Below are 19,777 nucleotides of genomic sequence, written 5' to 3' on the forward strand. Positions count from 1 at the left end.
ATATTCTACCCTGAGCTACATTCCCCGGTCTCTCTTTTCCTTTCAAATAGTTCCGACACTGTTCCACCATGCTCTTTCAGCAATTGCTGTAGAGAAACCCAGTGTCGTTATTATTCATGCTCCTTGGCTTTGTTCTCAATGACAGCTTTCCTTTCTTTTGATTCTCAGTACTCTGATATTTTACAGTAATGCAGTCCGGTATGATTTCTCTGTCCTGGCACTCAGTGTGACCTCTCAATCTGGAGACTAGCATATCACAGTTCTGTTTTATTTTATTTTTTTTTTATGTGTATGGATGTTTTGCTTTCATGTATGTCTGCAAACCTGGCACCTTGAGGAGGCCAGAAGAAAATGTTGGCTCCTCTGGAACCAGAGTTACTGATGCCTGTGTACATGAACACAGGTCCTTTGTGTGTTAGCCACTAAGCCATCTCTCCAGGCCTTAGCTTATTTTTTTTTATGAATATAATTCCATGTTTGACTAGTCTGCTGATTTTCAAATGTTTTTCCAATTTTCATTTCATTGTCTTTGTCTGTTTGGAGACAGGCTAGCCTTGAATTTGTGCAATCCTCCCGCCTCTGCCTCCTGATTACAGGTTTAGAGGATTGCAGCCACCACGTCCCCCTCCCTGTAGTCTACTTCCTAGGAGATGTCCTCACTTTTAACTGTTGAACTTTGTATTAAAACTTTATTTCTGCAATTACATTTTAAAGTGCCAAAGGCTTTCCTTATGTGTCAACGTCTCTTTTATTGCAGCTGGCTGGTCAAGGATTGGCTTCTAGGAAGAAGAATCAACTTTTCCACTGACAGGAAAAGAGGACAGATGTGGGTGAAAGACACCACGTAGATGAAGTGGCAGGGAGGTGCAAGTTTTGTTTCCTGGGATGTAGATGGTGAGGCAGTAATGGTATAGGAGGCTTGAGAAACATGTAAAGGACAGCTGGAGTCAAGCTCCCTAAGTCCCAGCTGTCCTTAGAGAGCCATGGGAGTTCAATTTACAGACACCTGAGGTCATCAGTCTACCTTGACACCAGTCTGTCCAGTCTGGTAAGTTCCTGCTCCAGAGGAGGAGGCTGAGTCTTGGGCAGCTCCATGGTTAGTATTCTCCTAGTCAAGTGGTTTGGAGGGGCAGTCAGGCAAAGGAATGAAAGATTTTGAAGAGATGACCACAATGAGCCCATAACATTCCTATCATGTTTCTACCTGCATGCACACTCTGGTAACTGTAGAGTCAAGCCCGCCAGGTTGACATTTCTGCACCAGAAATTAAGCAATGCTAGTTTTAAAACTGGAGGAGCCATTGAATTCTCTGGCCTTGACCATTTATATAAAATGTCAAGCTAACAGGCCCTGGGAGTTCTTATTTACATTTTTTTAATTAAAGAAATTAGGTATGCATGTGCTTATTTGTATGTGGTTGGGCGCACATATCTGTGTGAGTGCTATCTGGGTGAATGCACTGCACACATGTAGTCAGAGAAAGAAAAAAACCTGTTAGTCCTGAGGCCTTAGACCTCATCAAGCAGGCTAAATGAGCTGGCCAGTAAACTTCCAAGAATTTGAACTTAGATCTTCAGCTTGCTAGGCAGGCATTTTATTGACTGAATCATCTCTCCAGCCCTGTGGTTTATACTTTTTAAAAGTGGAGATTTATTTATTCAACAGATATTTATTGAATACATACTTTTCTGTGTCAAGCAGTGATTTTATGTGTTTTCCTTGCATGTATATCTGTGTGGTGTGTGCATGCCTGGTGACTGAAGGGCCAGAAAAGGCTGTCAGATCCCCTAGAACTGGAGTTACAGTTGTGAATTGCCATGTGAGTGGTGGAAATTGAATCTGGGTCTTCTGCAAGAGCAGTCAGTGCCCTTAACCACTGAGCCATCTCTCCAGCTCCAGTTGATTACACTTTGAAGACAAGCAGGTATATAGTCATTAACAGTTATCTTTCTCTTTTTTTTTCTTTTTCTTTTGTTTGTTTTTGAGACAGGGTTTCTCTGTGCAACAGCTCTGACTGTCCTGGAACTTGATTTGTAGACCAGGCTAGCCTTGAACTCACAGAGATCCGCCTGGCTCTGCCTCTCGAGTACTAGGATTAAAGGTGTGTGACACCATGGAGAGGCTCTTTCTTTTTTCCTTAGCAATAGCGTTTGTGTATCTCAGACTAGCCTCAAACTCACCATGTAGCAAAATGGCCTTCAGCTTCTCATCTTCTTGTCTCCATCTCCCCAGTGCTGGAATTGCAGGGGTACACCCACAGACCAGATTCATGTGGTGTTTGGGATCAATCTCAGGCTTCCTGTGTGCTAGACAAGCACTCTACTGAACAGCTCTGCCCTCATCTATCAAATCCCGTAGCTCCATATCTGGCATCTGGAGCTCTTGGAATCATCTGGGCTCTTACAGCCTTCAGTACCCCTGCCTCCCCTGCTCTGCTGCCTGCAACACAGACAACCTCTCTCTTAGCCTATTTCTACTTCATACCTGCAGCGTTCTTTGGTGGACAGCCCTGGTATCTCAAAAATCCTGGTGTTTTCATTGTAATTTGGGGTCCACACTTATAGATTCATATAATGGTGATCCTTTCAAAAGTCCACTCTACAGCACATTGTTCAGTCTCAGTAGCTTTCTGGAACCTTGGAGCAAGATTCCACGACCCTACTATCTTACATCTCTTACGCTCGCAAAAACAATGCCCATGTAGATGATCCTGCTAAGTCCCCCTGTCAGTCTGAGATAGAGTCTAGCCCAGTTTTACCACAGCCTCTGTGCACCTTGGTGGCTGACTCGGAGGACACTTTCCTAGGCAGGCATTTCTAAGCATGGAATCCCTTCAACAGTGTTCTCCATTTGGCTTTCTCCTTTTAATACATTTTTATTTGTATAAACTGGATCTTTTAAAGTATAAAATTCAGATTCTCTAGGACAGTTGTTCTTAACCGTTCTAATACTATGACCTCATGTTGTGGTAACTCTCAATCATAAAATTATTTTCATTGATACTTCATTAAAAAGTATAATTTTCTACCATTATGAATCATAATGTAAATATCTGTGTTTTCCGATTGTCCTAGGCAACCCCTGTGAAAGGGTCTTTTGAATCACCAAGGGGGTTGCAATGCACAGGTTGAGAACCACTGATCTAAGACCTCTACCTAGCAGCAGAGGGAAGGATTGGTCTCCTCAGACATTGCAGCACTGATGTTCACCTGTGTGTCCTGGGCATTTCACCACAGAAAGAGACACAGATTCTGGATTCAGACTGTTCAACAATTTGAATTTATTTGTGTTGTTACAATACACAGACAAATCATACTACATTTTCTTTGTAATGTTTCCTCCCTCACGAGTCACTTTAGTTTAAACCAGAGGATTTTCTTTAAGAATGCACGCACACACAGACACACATAGACACACACACAGACACATACAACAAGAACAAAAATGTAACCCCATCATAGTGCATGTAAAAAAGGTGGAAACAGGCTTCATTTTCAAACTCTGGAATCATTCTCTCTTAGAAATTAAACAGAAAGTTCATCCCTTATCAGGCCAGGGCTGGGCAGAGGCTGGACAAGCCTGCTGGGGACAAAGTGTAAGTGGTTCATGTTGCACAGGGTGCCAGAAACAGCTACCCACTCCCTCTGCTCCTGTGTCCCGGGTCAAGGTGCAACGGTCTCATCTGGGGACCCAGCGGGTAGTGGGATGGTCAGAAGGCAGATTTCTTTTGACTTCTTTAGGATTTGCTTTCTTTCCACAGAGTCTGACATTAGTGCAGCATAGCTGAGGCCTCTTCTCCAAGGCCTTTAGTCCGTCTGGCCTTTCCCACAGGCAACTGTTACTGGCAGAGCTGCACAGCACAGGCTGCTGTCCCCCTCCTTGGAAGCTGTGTGGTCTCACAGCACTAGACAGGAACACAGAACATGTGCTGCCTTCTCAGACTGGTCAGTGACACCACGGACTGAAGACCACAAGGTGGTAGGTTCCACAGCAACTGGACAGCTGAGATAGCAGAGACTCCCAGCAAAGGGGCAATGATGTCACATCTGTCAACCTAACCCTCCTTCCCCCTTGGCTGCTCTTGCCCAGCGTTGTCCCAGAAAGGTTCTGCTCAGAGTTATCCTTGAGTGCTGAAAGGGAAAGGCAACCCGAGGCTCTGTCGACACCAGCTGGATGTTAAATGGCTATCCCCCAGAAGCTGTCTGGACTAGGGTGGGGAGGTCCCCAAAGGACTGAAACAGGAAATCAAAAGAACTTTTGGTTCTCACTTCTGAGGAAATAATAGAGCTTCATAGCTTAACAATAGCCCTTAATATTCCCAACACTGCACCCCATACCTGCACCTGACAGAAACTGCTGAGTGACCAACATGTACACACACATACACACACACACCCCACATGACTTACAAGTATACTGGACTGGGAGGTGACCCTGCTCTTCAGCCTGCAGGCCCACCTCAGCACCAGGTGAAGCTTGGCACTGGCTTCCACCCATGGGCGGAGTGGCTCCTGCTGGGCTCTGGTGCTCCCCACTTTGGTTGGGAGGTGTGTTTGGCAGTAATTGAGTGGAGACTGAACTTCCACTTGGACAGAAAGGTCCAAGGCCCAGAGCCCCAGCAGGGACCCAGTTGGCAGTGAGAGACAGCTGGAGAGTGGCAAGAAGGGCATAAGAGACCAGAGAGTTCAAAGACAGGAGGGAACCTTTCCAACTCTCAACTGTGGGTGGTCTTTGTTAGACTCCAGGGCAAAATGAGAAATGTTTAAGGGACAGGTGAACGTGATGTCACAGGGGTTGTGTGCTACACAGTGCTACACTCCAGTCTCAGGAGGCTGGACTGGCAGGGGCCTCTCTGGCATGTGTAATATCTTGGCTGAGAGCCACAGACACAGCTAGGATGCTGCCACCACCATGTTGTCTGGAGCTACCCCTCAGGCCAGGGACTGCAGTGTGCCTGACATCCTAGCCTGACTGCCTATCAGCCCAGACTGCAGCTTCTCCATACCCAGCAGACTGTATCTGCTGGTGTGTAGGCAGCATCGGGGAACCTGGGCTCCATTTGTTTTAACATAAATTCAAACTATCTGCTTCCTCTGCTGGAACTAAGCCCCAGAACTGGCTACTCCACTGCTGAGCGGTCCTCAACTGAACTTGTTCGGGAAGGTGCCTCGGTCCTGGATCTCTGCCTAGAGGCAAAAGGAGAAAGACAGCCAGAGGCTCCCAGTGGGAAGCTCTCATATTTCCGAGACTTACACATCTACAGGAGAAGAGCCATGGGGTCTGGCTGGACCATGACGGGGGCTGCCCAAGAACCGGACAGCAGAGGAAGGGTACACAGCCAACAGCAGAAAGGGAGGAGGCACCTTTTACGTCATGGTCACTTCTTCATAGCAGGAGAGAGGCCGAGAAGAAAGCACAGAGATGGCCAAAAGGACCCAGGTCTGAGCAGAGGATGCTTACTGGATCCAGCTCCTCCTAACTCCTAAGAACCAAGGTGGTTGAAGACGCAGGCTGTCCTAGCCAGGAAGCCTGCATTCCTTTGTCATCAGGCCTCAGTTCCATCACACCCTCACTGGGGCAAACCGGAGACAAATGGACTCCAGGACTGAGGGCCTAGACCCCCTTGCCCAGGCTCCTCTGCTCCCATATACCTTCTGGGAAGGGTCAGGCCTAGTCAGACTGAGAGGACAGGGGTGCAGGAAAGGAGCACCATCTGAGGAGGGAGCCCGGCCAGGGTGGGAGGAGGGCCCACCTGGCCAGTCACTTAAAGGTGTCGTCAGTGTTTTTGAACATGAGAATGGCGTTATAGATCTTCAAGGCTGGGCCCAGCTTGACACTCATGATCTTCACAATGTCCGCCTGTGTCAGCAAAAGGAAGGCCTCGCCGTCAATCATCTGAGGGAGCGGGAGAGGGAGGAGGAGGAAAGGGTGGGCAGGGGGCGGATAGGTGGGCATGGGGAGGGGAGAAGGGGTATATGGCAGGTGGAAAAGGAAGGAGGGGGTAGGGTAAAGAGAAAAGACAAGGGAGGGAAAAAGGAGAAAAGGAAGACAGCCATGGGGATGGAGAAGGAAAGCAAGACAGCCTGGCTCTCGAGTCAGACACAGAGTTTCTCTTTCTCTTTCTGCTGACTGTGCTGTGTCAGCATCTACACTGGAGAATCCTCTCTGAGGCCCTTATAGACAGTAGCTTTGAGAAACCAGCTGCCGCTATACAGTTGTGGAGCTCCTTGTTTGGAAGTTATTAGGAACTTAGTGACAGCTGAGCACAAAGCCCAGCGCCAGGTTCTTCTAAGCACAGGCCCAGGGAGGCTGCACAGGAAACCAGGCAGGCTCGTGGTTGAAGCAGTTTCATCCATGAGTCATCTGCTTCAAAAATGGTGCCTGGGCTCATTTTGCTACCTGGTAACAGCCTCCATATCTACACATGTGATCTAGCATCTGTGAAATGCCTAAAGCAAATCAAAGCAAACAAAGACAAGAGAAACACCATCACAGCCCCATGGGAACCCACCAGTCGTCTGAGGGCTACTGATAGCAGGCAGGGCAGACACTGTACTTTGAGGGCTACAGCGTGGGGTGCAGTGTTACCTCTGACCTATTCCTGCCCCCAAAGCAGAGAGATAGAGAACACTTGAATCTAACGAAGCCTTTGGATCTGATTTCTAGTTTAAAATTTTTCCTATTACAATCATTTATTTTGTGTATGTATGGGTGTGGGTGTGAATGTGGATGTGTGTGTGTGTGTGTCCCTACATGCATGTGGGAGCCAGAGAACAATTTTTGGGAGTCAGCTCTCTCCTTCCATCATTTGAGTCTTTCGGCTTGGTGTCAAGCACCTTCACCTACCTTAGACAACTTGCTAGTCCTGACATCTAGGCTTTTAAAATTTCACAAGAAAAAATAAAATGAGGGCTGGAGAGATGGCTCAGAGGTTAAGAACACTGACTGCTCTTCCAGAGGTTCTGAGTTCAATTCCCAGCAACCACATGGTGGTTCACAACCATCTGTAATGAGATCTGGCGCCCTCTTCTGTATACATAACAAATAAATAAAATCTTTAAAAAAAAAAAAAGAAAGAAAGAAAGAAAGAAAGAAAGAAAGAAAAAAACAATGAGCCAGGCAGCGGTGGTACACGCCTGTTATCCCAACACTTGGGAGGCAGAGGCAGGAGGATCTCTGTGAGTTCGAGGCCAGCCTGGACAGGCTCTAAAGCTAAAGAGAAACCTTGTCTCAGAAAAAACCAAAAATAAATAAATAGATGAATGAATGAATAAATAAATAAATGAATAAATAAATAAATAAAAGGAAAGGAAAGAAAAAAAAGGGGTACTATCCGAGAATGGAAGATATTTAAGGGCTATATAACACCTGAAATAATTTATGTGGGCCTTACTTGGCTCAAGAAGGATTTTTAAAATGCTCTGAGGTAACAGGAAATGCAGACATGGGCAGGGTGTGGATGACCTGTGGAGTTACCACTGACTGCTGGCGCAATAACAACATTGTATCAAGAGTCCAGTACTCAGGGCTGAAACATGATGGTGTTTGTAATTGACCTCAAACAACCTCCTCTCAAGCCAGACAAAGCAAGTGTGTGACAGGCTGCTAGGTGCACATTCCAGTCAGGGAGGAAAAGAGTCAGTCATGAGGAGGGAGTGAGATGAAGAAAGCAGAGGAAGGAGGCTGTTTGGGGCCAAGGACTCAGGAGGGGGGCAGGCATCTAACTGTCCATGAGCAGGAGGCCTGCATTCTGTTCATTATGGAGAAAAACCATGAGTGGATACAGCACGACACAACACTTTCCCCAACACTCCAGGGAATGAAGAGAGACCCACAGAGCACCTGCTGTCTGGTCCCGCTTACATAACTCAAGGGTAGGCAAAACCAATCTACAGTGCTATAAACCCACAGTGCTGAAAAAGTTCAATAATCTACAGTGCTGGTCAGTGGGGACTGAACAGCAGGGGCTGAGGCAGAACTTTCTGGTGTGATGGGAATGGTCTGTCTCGATGGAGGTGGACTCAAGTACACACAATTCATAAAACGTGTGGTGTTAGATGCTCACGTCAGTCAATTCATCTGCAGAGTGTGGGGTAGAAGGCATAGTTACTGAGCACTGAGCAGCAGCAAAGAACAGCCTTAGCATGCAAGAAGCTTTGGACACAGTCCTCAGCACCAAAACCAAACCAAACCAAACCAAACCAAACCAAACCAAACCAAACCAAACCAAACTAAACCAAACCCCAAACAAACAAAAGTGAGAACAATAAGCCACCCAGGGAGCAGGAGACAGGTAGGTACATTTGCTCCATACTGGTCAAAATGTTCTAGAAACTGGAGTTTAGTTGGATACCCAAAGAAGCACAAATAAGATCAGCAACACAGCGGGAAAGACCAGCACCCAGACCAGAAGAGGTAGAGTGTGCTGGGTCTAAAGAAATCCTTTTGTCTTATGGGGAACAGCTTTAGGCAGCTGAGACCATGTTGTGCTGGTGCAGGGGAATGCTTTTATTGTTTTGGAAGGAATACTTAAACACAGGCAAGGGCTCCTTCCAGTTTCAAACTCTACAAATTAAGAGAATCATGAATAAAGTTCTTTATTTAAGTGCAACTGTGCACAAAAGGTCAGACTACCATTTATAGAGGTCTCCCCCATATTGGGCTCGTGGTATAATGGTGGGATTTCTATATGACTCTATAATGCTGCTAGACAGATGTACACACATGCCAGTGAGATGATCGTGTAGCTATACTGTAGTGAAGACTCACTCCTCATTGACCTGCAAGGCAGCCCTGAGTGCACTTGCTCTGCCTCCATCCTAACGACAGTAGGATGCATGCTCCAAGATGAGCTGCTCAAATCGGGAGAGCTAAGAGTCCAGCCTTCAAACCCGGCGTTCTCCTCCCTATAACTCACAGCTTCATGTCTTTCTGCTGCAAGCCGCAAACATACACAAAGTAGGATTTCGGCTGATGATGACAAAGCTAACACCTGGAAGAAGCCAAGGGCCTTCCAGAGGTCAAGCTGAGGCTCAAGGAGCCTTGGTGATATTTGGCTTTTGATTATCAGCCATTTCCTGCTATGAGTTTCTTGTGTGCTGTTGTAGCTTTTCCATCATTGATTGGGCACCATTTCCCCTCTACTAAAGGAATATTTAGATAACCTTGTGTGCTGACAGCTATGCACAGCCAGAACCCCAGTTCAAGCCTTCGTGTAATTATCGTCAATGGCACCTTCCGGCCAGGACCATCCCCAGACAGAGGAAAGTGCCTTATCAGAGATACCTCTGTACTCTCTAAGAACAGACTTAAGTGTCCAGACTACCCATTTGAGAAGGCCTAGTGGATGTGCCAATTAAGCTTAACTTCCTTCTTTCCCAAATCTTTCCTCTAGTTTCAGATCTCCCTTTAACTATCACCAGAGGCATCTAGCTGTACACAGGTTGCCTAGCGACCGAGCACACCTTCCCTCACCTTGCAGAAAAAAAAAAACTGGCAAATAGCTTGGACAGATAGGAGCCACAGGAAAAAAGAAGACAGTTTTATTTTCTCCCATTGACCTAGCAACTTATAGATTCTTAACATTTTCTACCAATCACATTTAAGACTATAATTGAGCATGTAAGATCCCTCTTCTTAGATATTACCCGAATTTAGCCTTTAGTTAATTCATTATTCACTTCCCCTTTGGGTTGCAAATGATAATTAACAATTACTGCCCCTCTGTGTGGTAGTCACTGCCTGAGGAAAATTCTGACCTACCTTTATGACCCTGTAGAATTCAGGCCTGGTGACCTTGCTCGACCAGGGGACCACTATTGCTTGGGTTTATAACTGGACTCCTGAGAGACTTGGGGAGGACAGAGAGATGGAGAACGGAGAGGGCTAAGAAAAATTTTGACCAGAGAGTACATGTGGACGAGATAGAAGATGAGGAAGAGTCGGATGGGGAAGTATTAGCTGGGTAAGAACAAGATGAAAAGGACCTAGAAGAGGCAGAATTAAGATGAGAGAATTAAGATAGAACTTAAGAGGGAGCAGTAGATGAATACAGAGAGAAATCAGTCAGGAAAGGAGCTAGGTACGAGAACAGAACTGAAGCGGTGTAAACAGGATGTTAGGCCAGAGGAATTAAAGCAAGTGGACTATAGAACTCGGTGTGCTGAGATTCTATTTCCTGAAAATAGTCCTCGCTGTTCATAGTTCTCTCTCCTGAGCCCCTGGATGTGTGGTATTAAGGCTGGTCCCTCTGATATTATACAAGATTCTTCTCCCTATAACTCACAGCCTCATGTCTTTCCTAAGTGCTTGGGTATTAGCTTGAGTGTGTTAGGATCTCTGCAGCAAATATCTACACCTATGCCCCCACTATCTGCTTTGGGCTCAGTTTTGTACAGGGATGTAGCTCAGTAGTGGAATACCTGCCCAGCGGGCTGAAGCTGTGTTCGCTCCCCAGTACTGTGAAATGCTTCAACTCAAACAGCCCTGGGCAGAGAGCACAAGAGCTAACAGATTCCTTCTTCAGGATACATTTTCCTTCCCAAAGGGGATCTGAACATAGTATCCCCAAGCCAGGCAACAGTCCCTACAAGATTTTTCCCACAGACATGGGTGACTATGACTGGTCTTGCCTTAGAAGGCATCAGAGGTCCCTCTTGGGCTCCAGTAATGCTGGTGAGGGTAATGGCTTCCTGTTATCTCAATGGCAGTGACTGTCTCTGTGGCACCGCCCTTGTACCTTACCTCATCTTTGAAGAGGCGCGCTTGGTCCTCGGAGCCCGTCAAGGTCTGAACAAAGCCAAAGACCTTGGGAACCAAAGGAGATATGTTGATCAGGGGACAGGATCTAGGGGAAGGGTGAATCTACATACATGATCTCAGTACTACATGGACTGTGCCAGGAGTTTCTCTCTTATCAGCCTTAGGAAATCCTCATGTATGGTGGTACATGAGGTACAGTCCCCTGTTCCTTGAAGCATGCCTGTCCTGCTGGATTCCCACCTTGACTTACAGGACACACCCTCTCTGTCCACCACAAGAGGCCTGCTTTGGTCAGCCTTGCTGTGCAGCTACAGGGACAGTGGCTAGGAGGGATGAACACAGGTTTGAGGCTGTTAGGTGTGGTATGAGGCTCCATCTGAGGCGGCCCTGGCCTGAGCCCCCTGCGAGGGTGTGGTTTAGAAGGAGACTGAGGGTGGGAAGAAGGGGAGGAGGCTAAGGAAGAGCTCTGTACCTCTTCAATGGTCCACTTGGAGACGGTGGAGGCCGAGATGCCCGCCACTCCTGGCAAGAGCTTGCAATGTTGCTCCCAGCACACAGAGAATGAGCGGTCAGGGTGGGTTGACAAGGTGGACATGAAGAGGGACTGGTGCACCACACTGGGAGGGAGGGCTAGAAAGCAGAAGCAGAACATGATGGGCTCATGTCTGAGACACAGGGGACGCTGGCTGTTACAACAGACAGGACGAGGGCCCCTTCTGAAAGCCTGCAGGTCACACGGGTGACCTGGCATGCCGCTGGTCTAATGGGTTGCTTGCTCAGACTCCAGCATGTCTGGAGTGACCCCCAGGGCTCTGGGCCTCTCTTGGAGCTGCTGGTATCAAACAGCTCCTAAAGTTCAAACAAGCTCATCCCTGACGTGAGTGATGAGTTCTGTGTCCTGCGTGAAGTTCTTTTGGACTCTGACCAGCTGTCTTCAACTAGGGTGTTTCTGGGCCCAGAAAACGAGTTCTTATCAGATCTCCAACCATGGGCTGCCTATCGCTTGCTTTCTGATCTGCTCAGGAATTCCTGGTTCCATGGGTCAGGTGACTGACGCCATTCTGCTTGGCTTCCTCTTCAGCAGGCCTGGCACTCATCCCTTGGACTTTACTCAGTTCAGCTGCTGACAACCTGGCCTCATCTTCTGCAGTGGGCCCGGGGCCCCCAGGGAGCTTGGCCACTCTCCTGGGGGCCTACTCTGCCTTGGTCCATAGTTCAGGCTAATTGCTCTTTTTCAGCACTTTCTGGTAATTCTGAATGCAGCACTTCTGGTGCCATCTTCTCTGTGGCAGCCCCGGCTTGCTACGGACCATCCTGCCCCATCTCACTCCCTAAGTCTCAGCTTCGTGGCTTCTTCAGCTCCTCATATCTCCACCCCAGACCTTTGGGATTCTACCACAGCCCCATTGTCACTGCAGCCTCTGCATCTCACTTCATGCCTACGCATTGTTCACCTAAGCATCACCGAGGGCTGGTCCTCGTGACTGCTGACCAGCTCCAGCTGTGACCCAGTGGCCGTGCCCCCCCTGCCTGGCCACGCTTTAGGTTCTCATCCCTGCAAACCCATTTTTGATACCCTGGGTCCTATCTTACTCCTCAGAGCAGAGCCAGACTCTTGTGCAGAGTCACAGCATTTTATTTAACCATCTATCCATGCAGCTAGAAGGTTCTTCCAAAGAGGTGATCCTTGTGGGATCTGGGCAATGAGCAAGGGCAAGGGCCGGGTGGTGTTCCCTGATGGAACGGTCGCATGCACACCTAGACCTACACTGAGGTCTGTCATAGATGTGTGAGGGGTCTCCTCTAGAAGGGTCAGCCAGGGCCAGTGTCCCTTCTTAGGTAAAGTCTTGCTGGTACAGCAGAGAGCCCTCTATGGAGATGAGAGACCTGGGCTGCCCTGAGGTGCCTCAGGGGCCTGGATGAGGCCTGAGCCCTTCCTCCTCTGTGGGACATAGCTGCAACCATTGGAAAGACTGACTTCTGGGCTGGAGAGATGGCTTAGCAGGTAAAGGTACTTAAGGTATTGGCTGTGGAAGCCTGAGAACTTGAATTACATTCCCAAATCCATATAAAGGTAGAAAGAGAGAATTAACAATACAAAGTTGTCTTCTGACCTCCACATGTACACCACAGCATCACGCGTGCGCGTGCGCACACACACACACACACACACACACACACACACACACACACACACACACACACTCTTCTCCCCTCCCCACCAAGAACTCTCCACATTTGGTCAGGAAGTGCCCTCTGGTGGATAGAATGTAGTCCTGCAAATGGGAGCTGACTGGTGCACCATGGCACGCAGAAGAGGGGCCTGCAATAACCTGCCCCTGATAGCCTCCTAAGAGGACCCAGATGTCGGCCAAGATGCTTGCCATTCAGGACTAGGGCTACAAGAACTGCCTTCTGTTTCCACCAGGAGGAAACAGTAATGAGAGAAGCCAGAGAGAGTCTTCCAGGGACGAGCTTCCAACTGGTGTGCACTTCTGCTGAACACTTTACCCAGACACACTGTGCAGTGAGCTCTTATTATCAGCATCTGACTGAGGACACCAGGCTCAGGGAATCTGGTGTAAGACACCAGGGATGCTCACTCAAAACAGACCAGCAAGAGTGCAAGCAGACAGTGGTCTGTGAGCTAGGGAGAAGGGCCTGAGAAGATACCAATCAGACACCTTGCCTGCACCTCCAGAACTGTGCCTCCTCTTCAGACCACCCAGTCTGTGGTATTTTGTTATGGAAATCCATGCAAATGAATTAAAGGGGAATGGGTATGAACATGGCATTAGGGTATAGTGCTTTAAGCCTAATGCCATGTGTGGGGATATATTGTATACCCTAATAAATCTGCCTGAAGATCAGAGAACAGAACAAGCCACTAGATTAAACATAGAGCCAGGCAGTGGTGGCACACACCTTTAATCCTAGCACTCAGGAGGCAGAGATCCACCTGGATCTCTGTGAGTTCAAAGCCACCCTGGACTATAAGAGATTGACTCAGTCTAGGAGAGAAACAGAGCCAGGCAGTGGTGGCACACACCGTTAATCCCAGTACTGGGAAGCACACATGCCATTAATCCCAGGAAGTGGTGGCTGGGCAGAGAAAGGTATATAAGGCTCGAGGAGACAGGAACTAAAGGCTTTTCAGCAGAAGTGTCTCTTTCAGCTAGAGGCTTTTTTGGCTGAAGCCTGTTCGGCTGAGGAAGCTCATGCGGCTAGAGGCCTATTGGCTGAGGCCTTTAAGACTGAGGAGTAGGTGAGGTGAGAGGTGGCAGTGGCTTGTTCCTTTGTCTCTCTGATCTTTCAGCATTTACCAATATCTGGTTCCAAGTTTTTTATTATAATACGGTTAGAAATTCGAACAACAGCCTTGTGGCAGAAGTCAGGTCCAAGTTTGAATTCCAGCTCAGCCCCTCACAAGGTGAATGACCCTGAGCAAATGATTTTGCCTCTGAACCTCCCATTCCTCCTTAGTTAGATACAGTGCAGGAGCTGGAGAGGGCAGCTGTAAAGTGCTCATCACCGTGCTACCATCGTCATTTCAGCCATTGACTCAAAAGGTGGATTTTATCCATGTTTTCAAGTGAGGAAAGTGACTTGTCAAGGACACACACTGACAGCCACGGTCTCCTGAGGAAGTCTAGAACCACAGAAGAACAGAGCAGGGCCATTGCTCCACCTTGTGGAAATCTAGCAAGCTCCTAGGACCAGAAGCCACAGCCACTCAAGGCCTCATCCTGTGCTCCTTCTATCCAAGGTTCTCAAGCAGCAGCTCCCTTTTTGACTGCTCTCACTCTGGTGCCCTGGCGTCCGACCCATCAATCACAGGGCATTCAGTGTGCCCACTTGATGCAGGACCATGAGCAGGGGACCTGCACTCACCTTGGAAATCTTCTTGTGGACTCTTGTGATACTTTGGAGGGCGTCCAATCCTGGAGAGAGAGGGACCAGGGCCGCAGCAGAGGATCAGTGGCTGGCCCAAGAAGACACGCAGTCCCACACCCGTGAAGCCCAGGACCTGACTCCCTGGCCTCCGCACCGGCCGTGATGGCGGGGCTTCTTCCTTGGGGACAAGTTAGGCAGGTTCTTCTTCCTGGCTGCAGTCTCCGAGTCCGACAGCTCTGCTTTCAGCCGGCTCTGGTTCCTCTCGGCCAGCGGGCAGCCAGAGAGGCAGTGGTGAGCTGTGAACTTGCCTGTGACATGGCCAGAGCCGTCACAGCCAGGAGTAGGGCACTTCCTGGGGAGATGAAGGCTTTGGTTGGGTGGACTTGCTTGTCTCTACAGAGCCCTCCCTAACCTAGGCCCTGTTTAGGTCCTGGGGAATGCTGATGGGTCTCACCCAACAGCTGTAAAAGACTCTCCCTGAACCATACCTGCCTAACTCTGGGCCTCAGCTGTTACTTTACTTACCGCTGATGAAAGCTGTATTTGGAGGGCCTCGTGTGGGGCAGGCTCCTATGGCTGAGAGGAGGGCAGCCCCCGGGTAAGACAGAGCTGGATTCTCTGGGTCCTACAGGGGCGAAAAAGAAGTCAGCATGGAGTCTTGGAGGTAGGGAAATGGGACAGAGAAGGGACAGTTTCCATGGGAGGAGTGGGGGTCAGCACTTGGGACTAGTTCCTTGGAGACCAGGCCCTAAGCCAAGCTGTGCCCAGTCCTGCCATTGGGTATCAGCTATCATGGGGGAAGGAAGGTGTGCCTTTTGTATACTTTGCTGGGACCTGTGGGCATGCCTTGGTTTAGTGTAGCAGGGAGTCCTGGGGGATAGAGGAATAGGCATCCCAGGCTCACTGTGGGCACTGGAGCCCTGGGAGGGTTGTCAGAGATTGGTGGAAAGAGCGGTGTCCTGAGAGTACACACGGAGAGGAGGCTCCAGGGGATGTCCTGTCTTGGAGCACCAGCCTGCGGGGTGGATGTCCGGGTGGTCGGCATCAATCCAGAAGTCATAGCTGTGACTCCAGCCATCAAAGTGGAGCTGGGAAAGAAAGGCCCTTGGGGGTCAAGTGTTGTTCTTGGAGCCCAGCTCAGTCAGGAGGTCCTCTGGGCTCCAAGGCGCCCTCTATGCCTAGGCCAAGGTCTCGGAGAAGACTAATACAGGGGCCATCTACACAGTAACTGCTCTTAGCCATGTGTTATCATCTCCATTAAGTCCTTGGGTAGGACAAGGATAATTAGACCCATTTTACAGATGCTAAGAGTAAGGCTTGTAGAGGAAAAGGGACCCTTCTAAGCCCACAACAGTGAATCACAGATAAGGAAAAAAATGAGATCTGGGGTCTTCAGCTCCCTATTTCATGCCATGCCTTTGACCTCTAAGCATTCTACAGAATTCCTGTCCCACTGACCTGTCCACTCCCCCAGGCCTAGAGTCCCAGAGCCACCTTTATCCGATGGTCCTCCACATCTTCAACGCTGGCTACCCGAATCAGTGCTGGGTTCCTGCGGTCTACAGCCTCCAGCTTCATGTTGACCAAGAAGCTGTGAGGGGGTCTCTGTGGGGAGAGAGGTACTTTCAGGATAACGTCCAGTTCTGAAGAGCCAAGGCTCCAAGAAGAGAGCCGCAGGGGAGACTGTGTCTTGGCCAAGGCCCTCCTCTGGCTTACTGACAGGATCACATCTTCCTAAACTCAGCTCTGGAGAAGGCAAGAGTCAATTTACCACTTTGAAGGCCCAAGTAGGCACAGCTGAGGTCCCAGTTTCCTCTAGATATTTCTCCCAGCAGAAGCTGTCAGGGTCTGGATAGTCTGGAAAAGAGAGTGAGAGCAGTATCTGAGCCAGCCAGGTGGCTGCGGGAACTCTCTGTCTCCAGTTGGGATCAAGAATATGGGGTGGTGGCGCCCACCTTTAATCCCAGCACTTGAGAGGCAGAGGCAGGAGGATCTCTGTGAGTTCAAGGCCAGCCTGGTCTACACAGCCAGTTCCAAGACAGCCAGAGCTACACAGAGAGACCCTGTCTCCAAAAACAACAGCCACAAAACAAAACAAAGGAACACAGATGGGGCGGAGGCTTTTGGAGAAGAAACTTCCCCCATGCAACCACAATTAGATGCTTGCACTAGATCCTGGGGCAGATAGGTCCGTCCTGGTGAGAACCAAGCACATAGGACCTCAAGAGCTCAGGATGGTTGGACTCCTAGCTCCCATCACATATGACCCGATTGTTCTTACTTAGTCTTATCCAAACCTCTGCTACACTTGGGCCAGCAATGGTCCCAAGAGGAAGAACATATGTCCTTTGCTTGAGACCCCTGCATGCTTGAGGTAGCTATCTAACTTTCTTTCCCTAAACTTCCAAGTGTCAAGGCTCCTAACTGTTCCCTGCTCTGATCCTAGAGGGCCTGCTAATGAGGTACAGGGAACATGTCTAACATGCTAAGAGACAAGGAGGGGGTGAGAGACAGGCCTGGGAAAGACGCATGTTCAGGCAGCAGCCTCACCTTGTGGAGGGGTCAGGGGCTTTCCTTGCTTCTGGCACCAGCCTACCGGGTGGATGTAGGGGCTGCTGGGATCACACCTGAAACCCAAGAGTATGTCATTGTCCCAGGAGAACTGGGCTGAGCCTGCTGTCCCCACAGCCTGGCACCAGGGACTTCCTCAGCCTCCTTCTTGGTGAGGGGTAGATGAGTGAGTAATGTTGGGTCAGAAAACCGCCACATTAACTGCAAACTCTATCCCGTCGTAATAGCTAATGAAGATCTATGGGGCGTGTGTGCACATCTGATGAAATAGGAAAAACTGAGTTATGTAACCTGGTACTCAGCTCAGATCCACAGGGCAGCTAGCTCACTACCCGCCCACCCCAAATCTGGACTGATAGCTGAAGAACTGGGTGGGGCCACATGGTGTCTGAGGTTACGGGGGATGCCTCCTGCTCCTGGTGCCTCTTCCCCCGCAGGTCCCAGTACCAGTAGTCATAAGTATCATCCCAGTTGTCAAAGTGCACCAGGAAACGACTGTCCACCACATCGGTCACACTGGCCACACAGACGAGGGATGGGTTCATGCGATCCACAGCCTCCAGCTTCATGCCCACCTGGAAGCCCACGGGTGGAGAGCTCTAGGAATAAGAAGAGGGCTGTCACAGGCAAGGCCAGGGTGGCTCGAGCTAGCCCAGAGCCACTGGCAAAGGCAGGAGCAGGTGGGGGTATGGGCATACATGGATGGCCTGGGAGTGGGAAATGGGCATCCGGGAGAAATAGGCTGGGAATGAGAGTTGACTGGAGCCCTCAGGGACTTCTGTCCTCCAAGTGCTATGTATTTACTGAGGACAAGTCTTCCCTACCCGGACAAGCCTTGCCAGGCTTGCCTGAGGCAGCTGGGGCAGTAGTGGGGTGGTGGGGAACAAAGTGGTGTTCCACCACTGAAGGGAGCGCCGAGTGAGGAGGAACTAGTACTGGCTGGGTGGTTCCCACAAGCAGGCAGACGCTTCAAAAGACAGCACCTCCTCATCTCTACATGCCTGCCTAAGATAGTTATTCTCTTCTTAGAAGTGACATCCATGACCCAGAACACAATGCCAGTTAATGGCAGGGCCAGAAGTCAAACAGTTGATTTAAAAAAAAAATCTTCATTTCCTGTCACTAGGAGGTGGGCCCCTATTAACCACCTGTTAACCCCAAATATAGTCTCTGGGGCCAGACAGGAATGGGAGAGTAACTGTCCCTGTGAACAGCATAACGGAGTCCCTGGCCCTTCAATATGGTCATGGGGGTGGGGGATACTCTACTACTAAGCTGCACATCCAGCCCCCAGTGCAGAAGTATTTTCAATGGGAGCTCCATATCTCTCAGACCCTTTGCTTGGGATTATAGGATACTTAACTCTTCAAGCTGCTACCTGCCTCTGAACAGATTAAAAACAGGAGGTGAGCTGGGGGAAATGTTAGCAGACAAAAAGGGAAAGGCTGCCAGAATAGGCGTTGACTTTAGACCAATAAGCCACAGAGTAAACCAAAGGAAGAACATGTGAGACGTGACAGGTTAGTGTCCAGGCTGCAGCAGTCAGCTAGGGCCTCTGGGGCACGGAGGGTGGAGAATTCTGCAGCAGCAGAGAATGCTATGGTTTGTGTGTCCTTCGAAGGGTCCTGTGCTGGAATAAGAGACTGAATCCTTATTTAAAGAATAGGAAGCAGGCTAGAGAGATGGCTCAGTGATTAAGAGTGCTTGCTGCTCGTCTGTAAGGACTGGAGTTCAGATCCCAGCACCTATGACCTGCAAATGTTCATAACTTCAGCTCCAGGTTCTGATGCCCTCTTCTGGGCTCTGCAGCACATAGGCATGTGCACAAACAACACACACACACACACACACACACACACACACACACACACACACACACTCATAAAATAAATCATAAAAAGAAATAAAGCTTGAGCCAGGCAGAGGTGGTGCACATTTTTAATCCCAGCACTTGCAAGGCAGAAAGGCAGGAGGATCTCTGAGTTCAAGGCCAGCCTGGTCTACAGAGTGAGTTCCAGGACAGCCTAGGGCTATGCAGAAAAACCCTGTCTCAAAAAACAAAACAAAACAAAACAAAAACAAAAACAAAAAACAAAAAACAAAGAGAAAAAAAAAAGCAAACAAGCTTGTGCTTAAATCCCTCTGACTTCCTGTGATCTCTTCCATACATGCCTTCCCCAGTGTGGGGTCATCTGCCATGAAGCCTCCTCAGAGGTTCAACAGAAAGAGTTGCTAATCATGGACTTCCTGCTTCTAAAGCTGCAGGGTAAGATAAGCTCTTTTCCTTCTGTATTAGTCAGGTTTAGAATCTTCGTTCTAGCAACAAAATGAATGGAGGGTTGCCGAGATGGTTCAGGGGGTAGAGGTACCTACCAAGCTGCACTGAGTTTGAATCCCTGGATCCACATGGTGGAAGTGGAAAACCCACTCCAAGTTGTCCTCTGACCTTCTCCAAGAGTGCTATGTGGCATGTGCATCACACACACAAAATACATTTAAAAAAAAGAAGTAATTTAAAAGAAAATGGATGGAGGCAAGATAGAAGGAGGA

General features: G+C 49.0%; 1 protein-coding gene across 2 annotated transcripts in view; it reads right to left on the minus strand.

Annotated features, from left to right (window-relative positions):
* Window positions 1–3,261: 3,261 nt before the first annotated feature.
* The window catches only part of L3mbtl1 (L3MBTL histone methyl-lysine binding protein 1), a 35,985-nt gene continuing 19,469 nt past the window's right edge, over window positions 3,262–19,777 (minus strand). For both annotated transcript variants that reach the window (XM_036185120.1, XM_036185121.1), the window contains 11 exons: window positions 17,675–17,826; window positions 17,207–17,283; window positions 16,428–16,513; window positions 16,151–16,261; window positions 15,630–15,744; window positions 15,182–15,281; window positions 14,811–15,008; window positions 14,654–14,703; window positions 11,235–11,392; window positions 10,745–10,807; window positions 3,262–5,896 (listed from right to left, as the gene is read on the minus strand). In XM_036185120.1, the coding sequence (XP_036041013.1) occupies window positions 5,762–5,896; window positions 10,745–10,807; window positions 11,235–11,392; window positions 14,654–14,703; window positions 14,811–15,008; window positions 15,182–15,281; window positions 15,630–15,744; window positions 16,151–16,261; window positions 16,428–16,513; window positions 17,207–17,283; window positions 17,675–17,826 (1,245 nt within the window). In that variant the 3' untranslated portion in view covers window positions 3,262–5,761. The remainder of the gene's footprint in view (window positions 5,897–10,744; window positions 10,808–11,234; window positions 11,393–14,653; window positions 14,704–14,810; window positions 15,009–15,181; window positions 15,282–15,629; window positions 15,745–16,150; window positions 16,262–16,427; window positions 16,514–17,206; window positions 17,284–17,674; window positions 17,827–19,777) is intronic.

Source organism: Onychomys torridus, chromosome 4, assembly GCF_903995425.1.
Source record: "Onychomys torridus chromosome 4, mOncTor1.1, whole genome shotgun sequence".
NCBI lineage: Eukaryota > Metazoa > Chordata > Mammalia > Rodentia > Cricetidae > Onychomys > Onychomys torridus.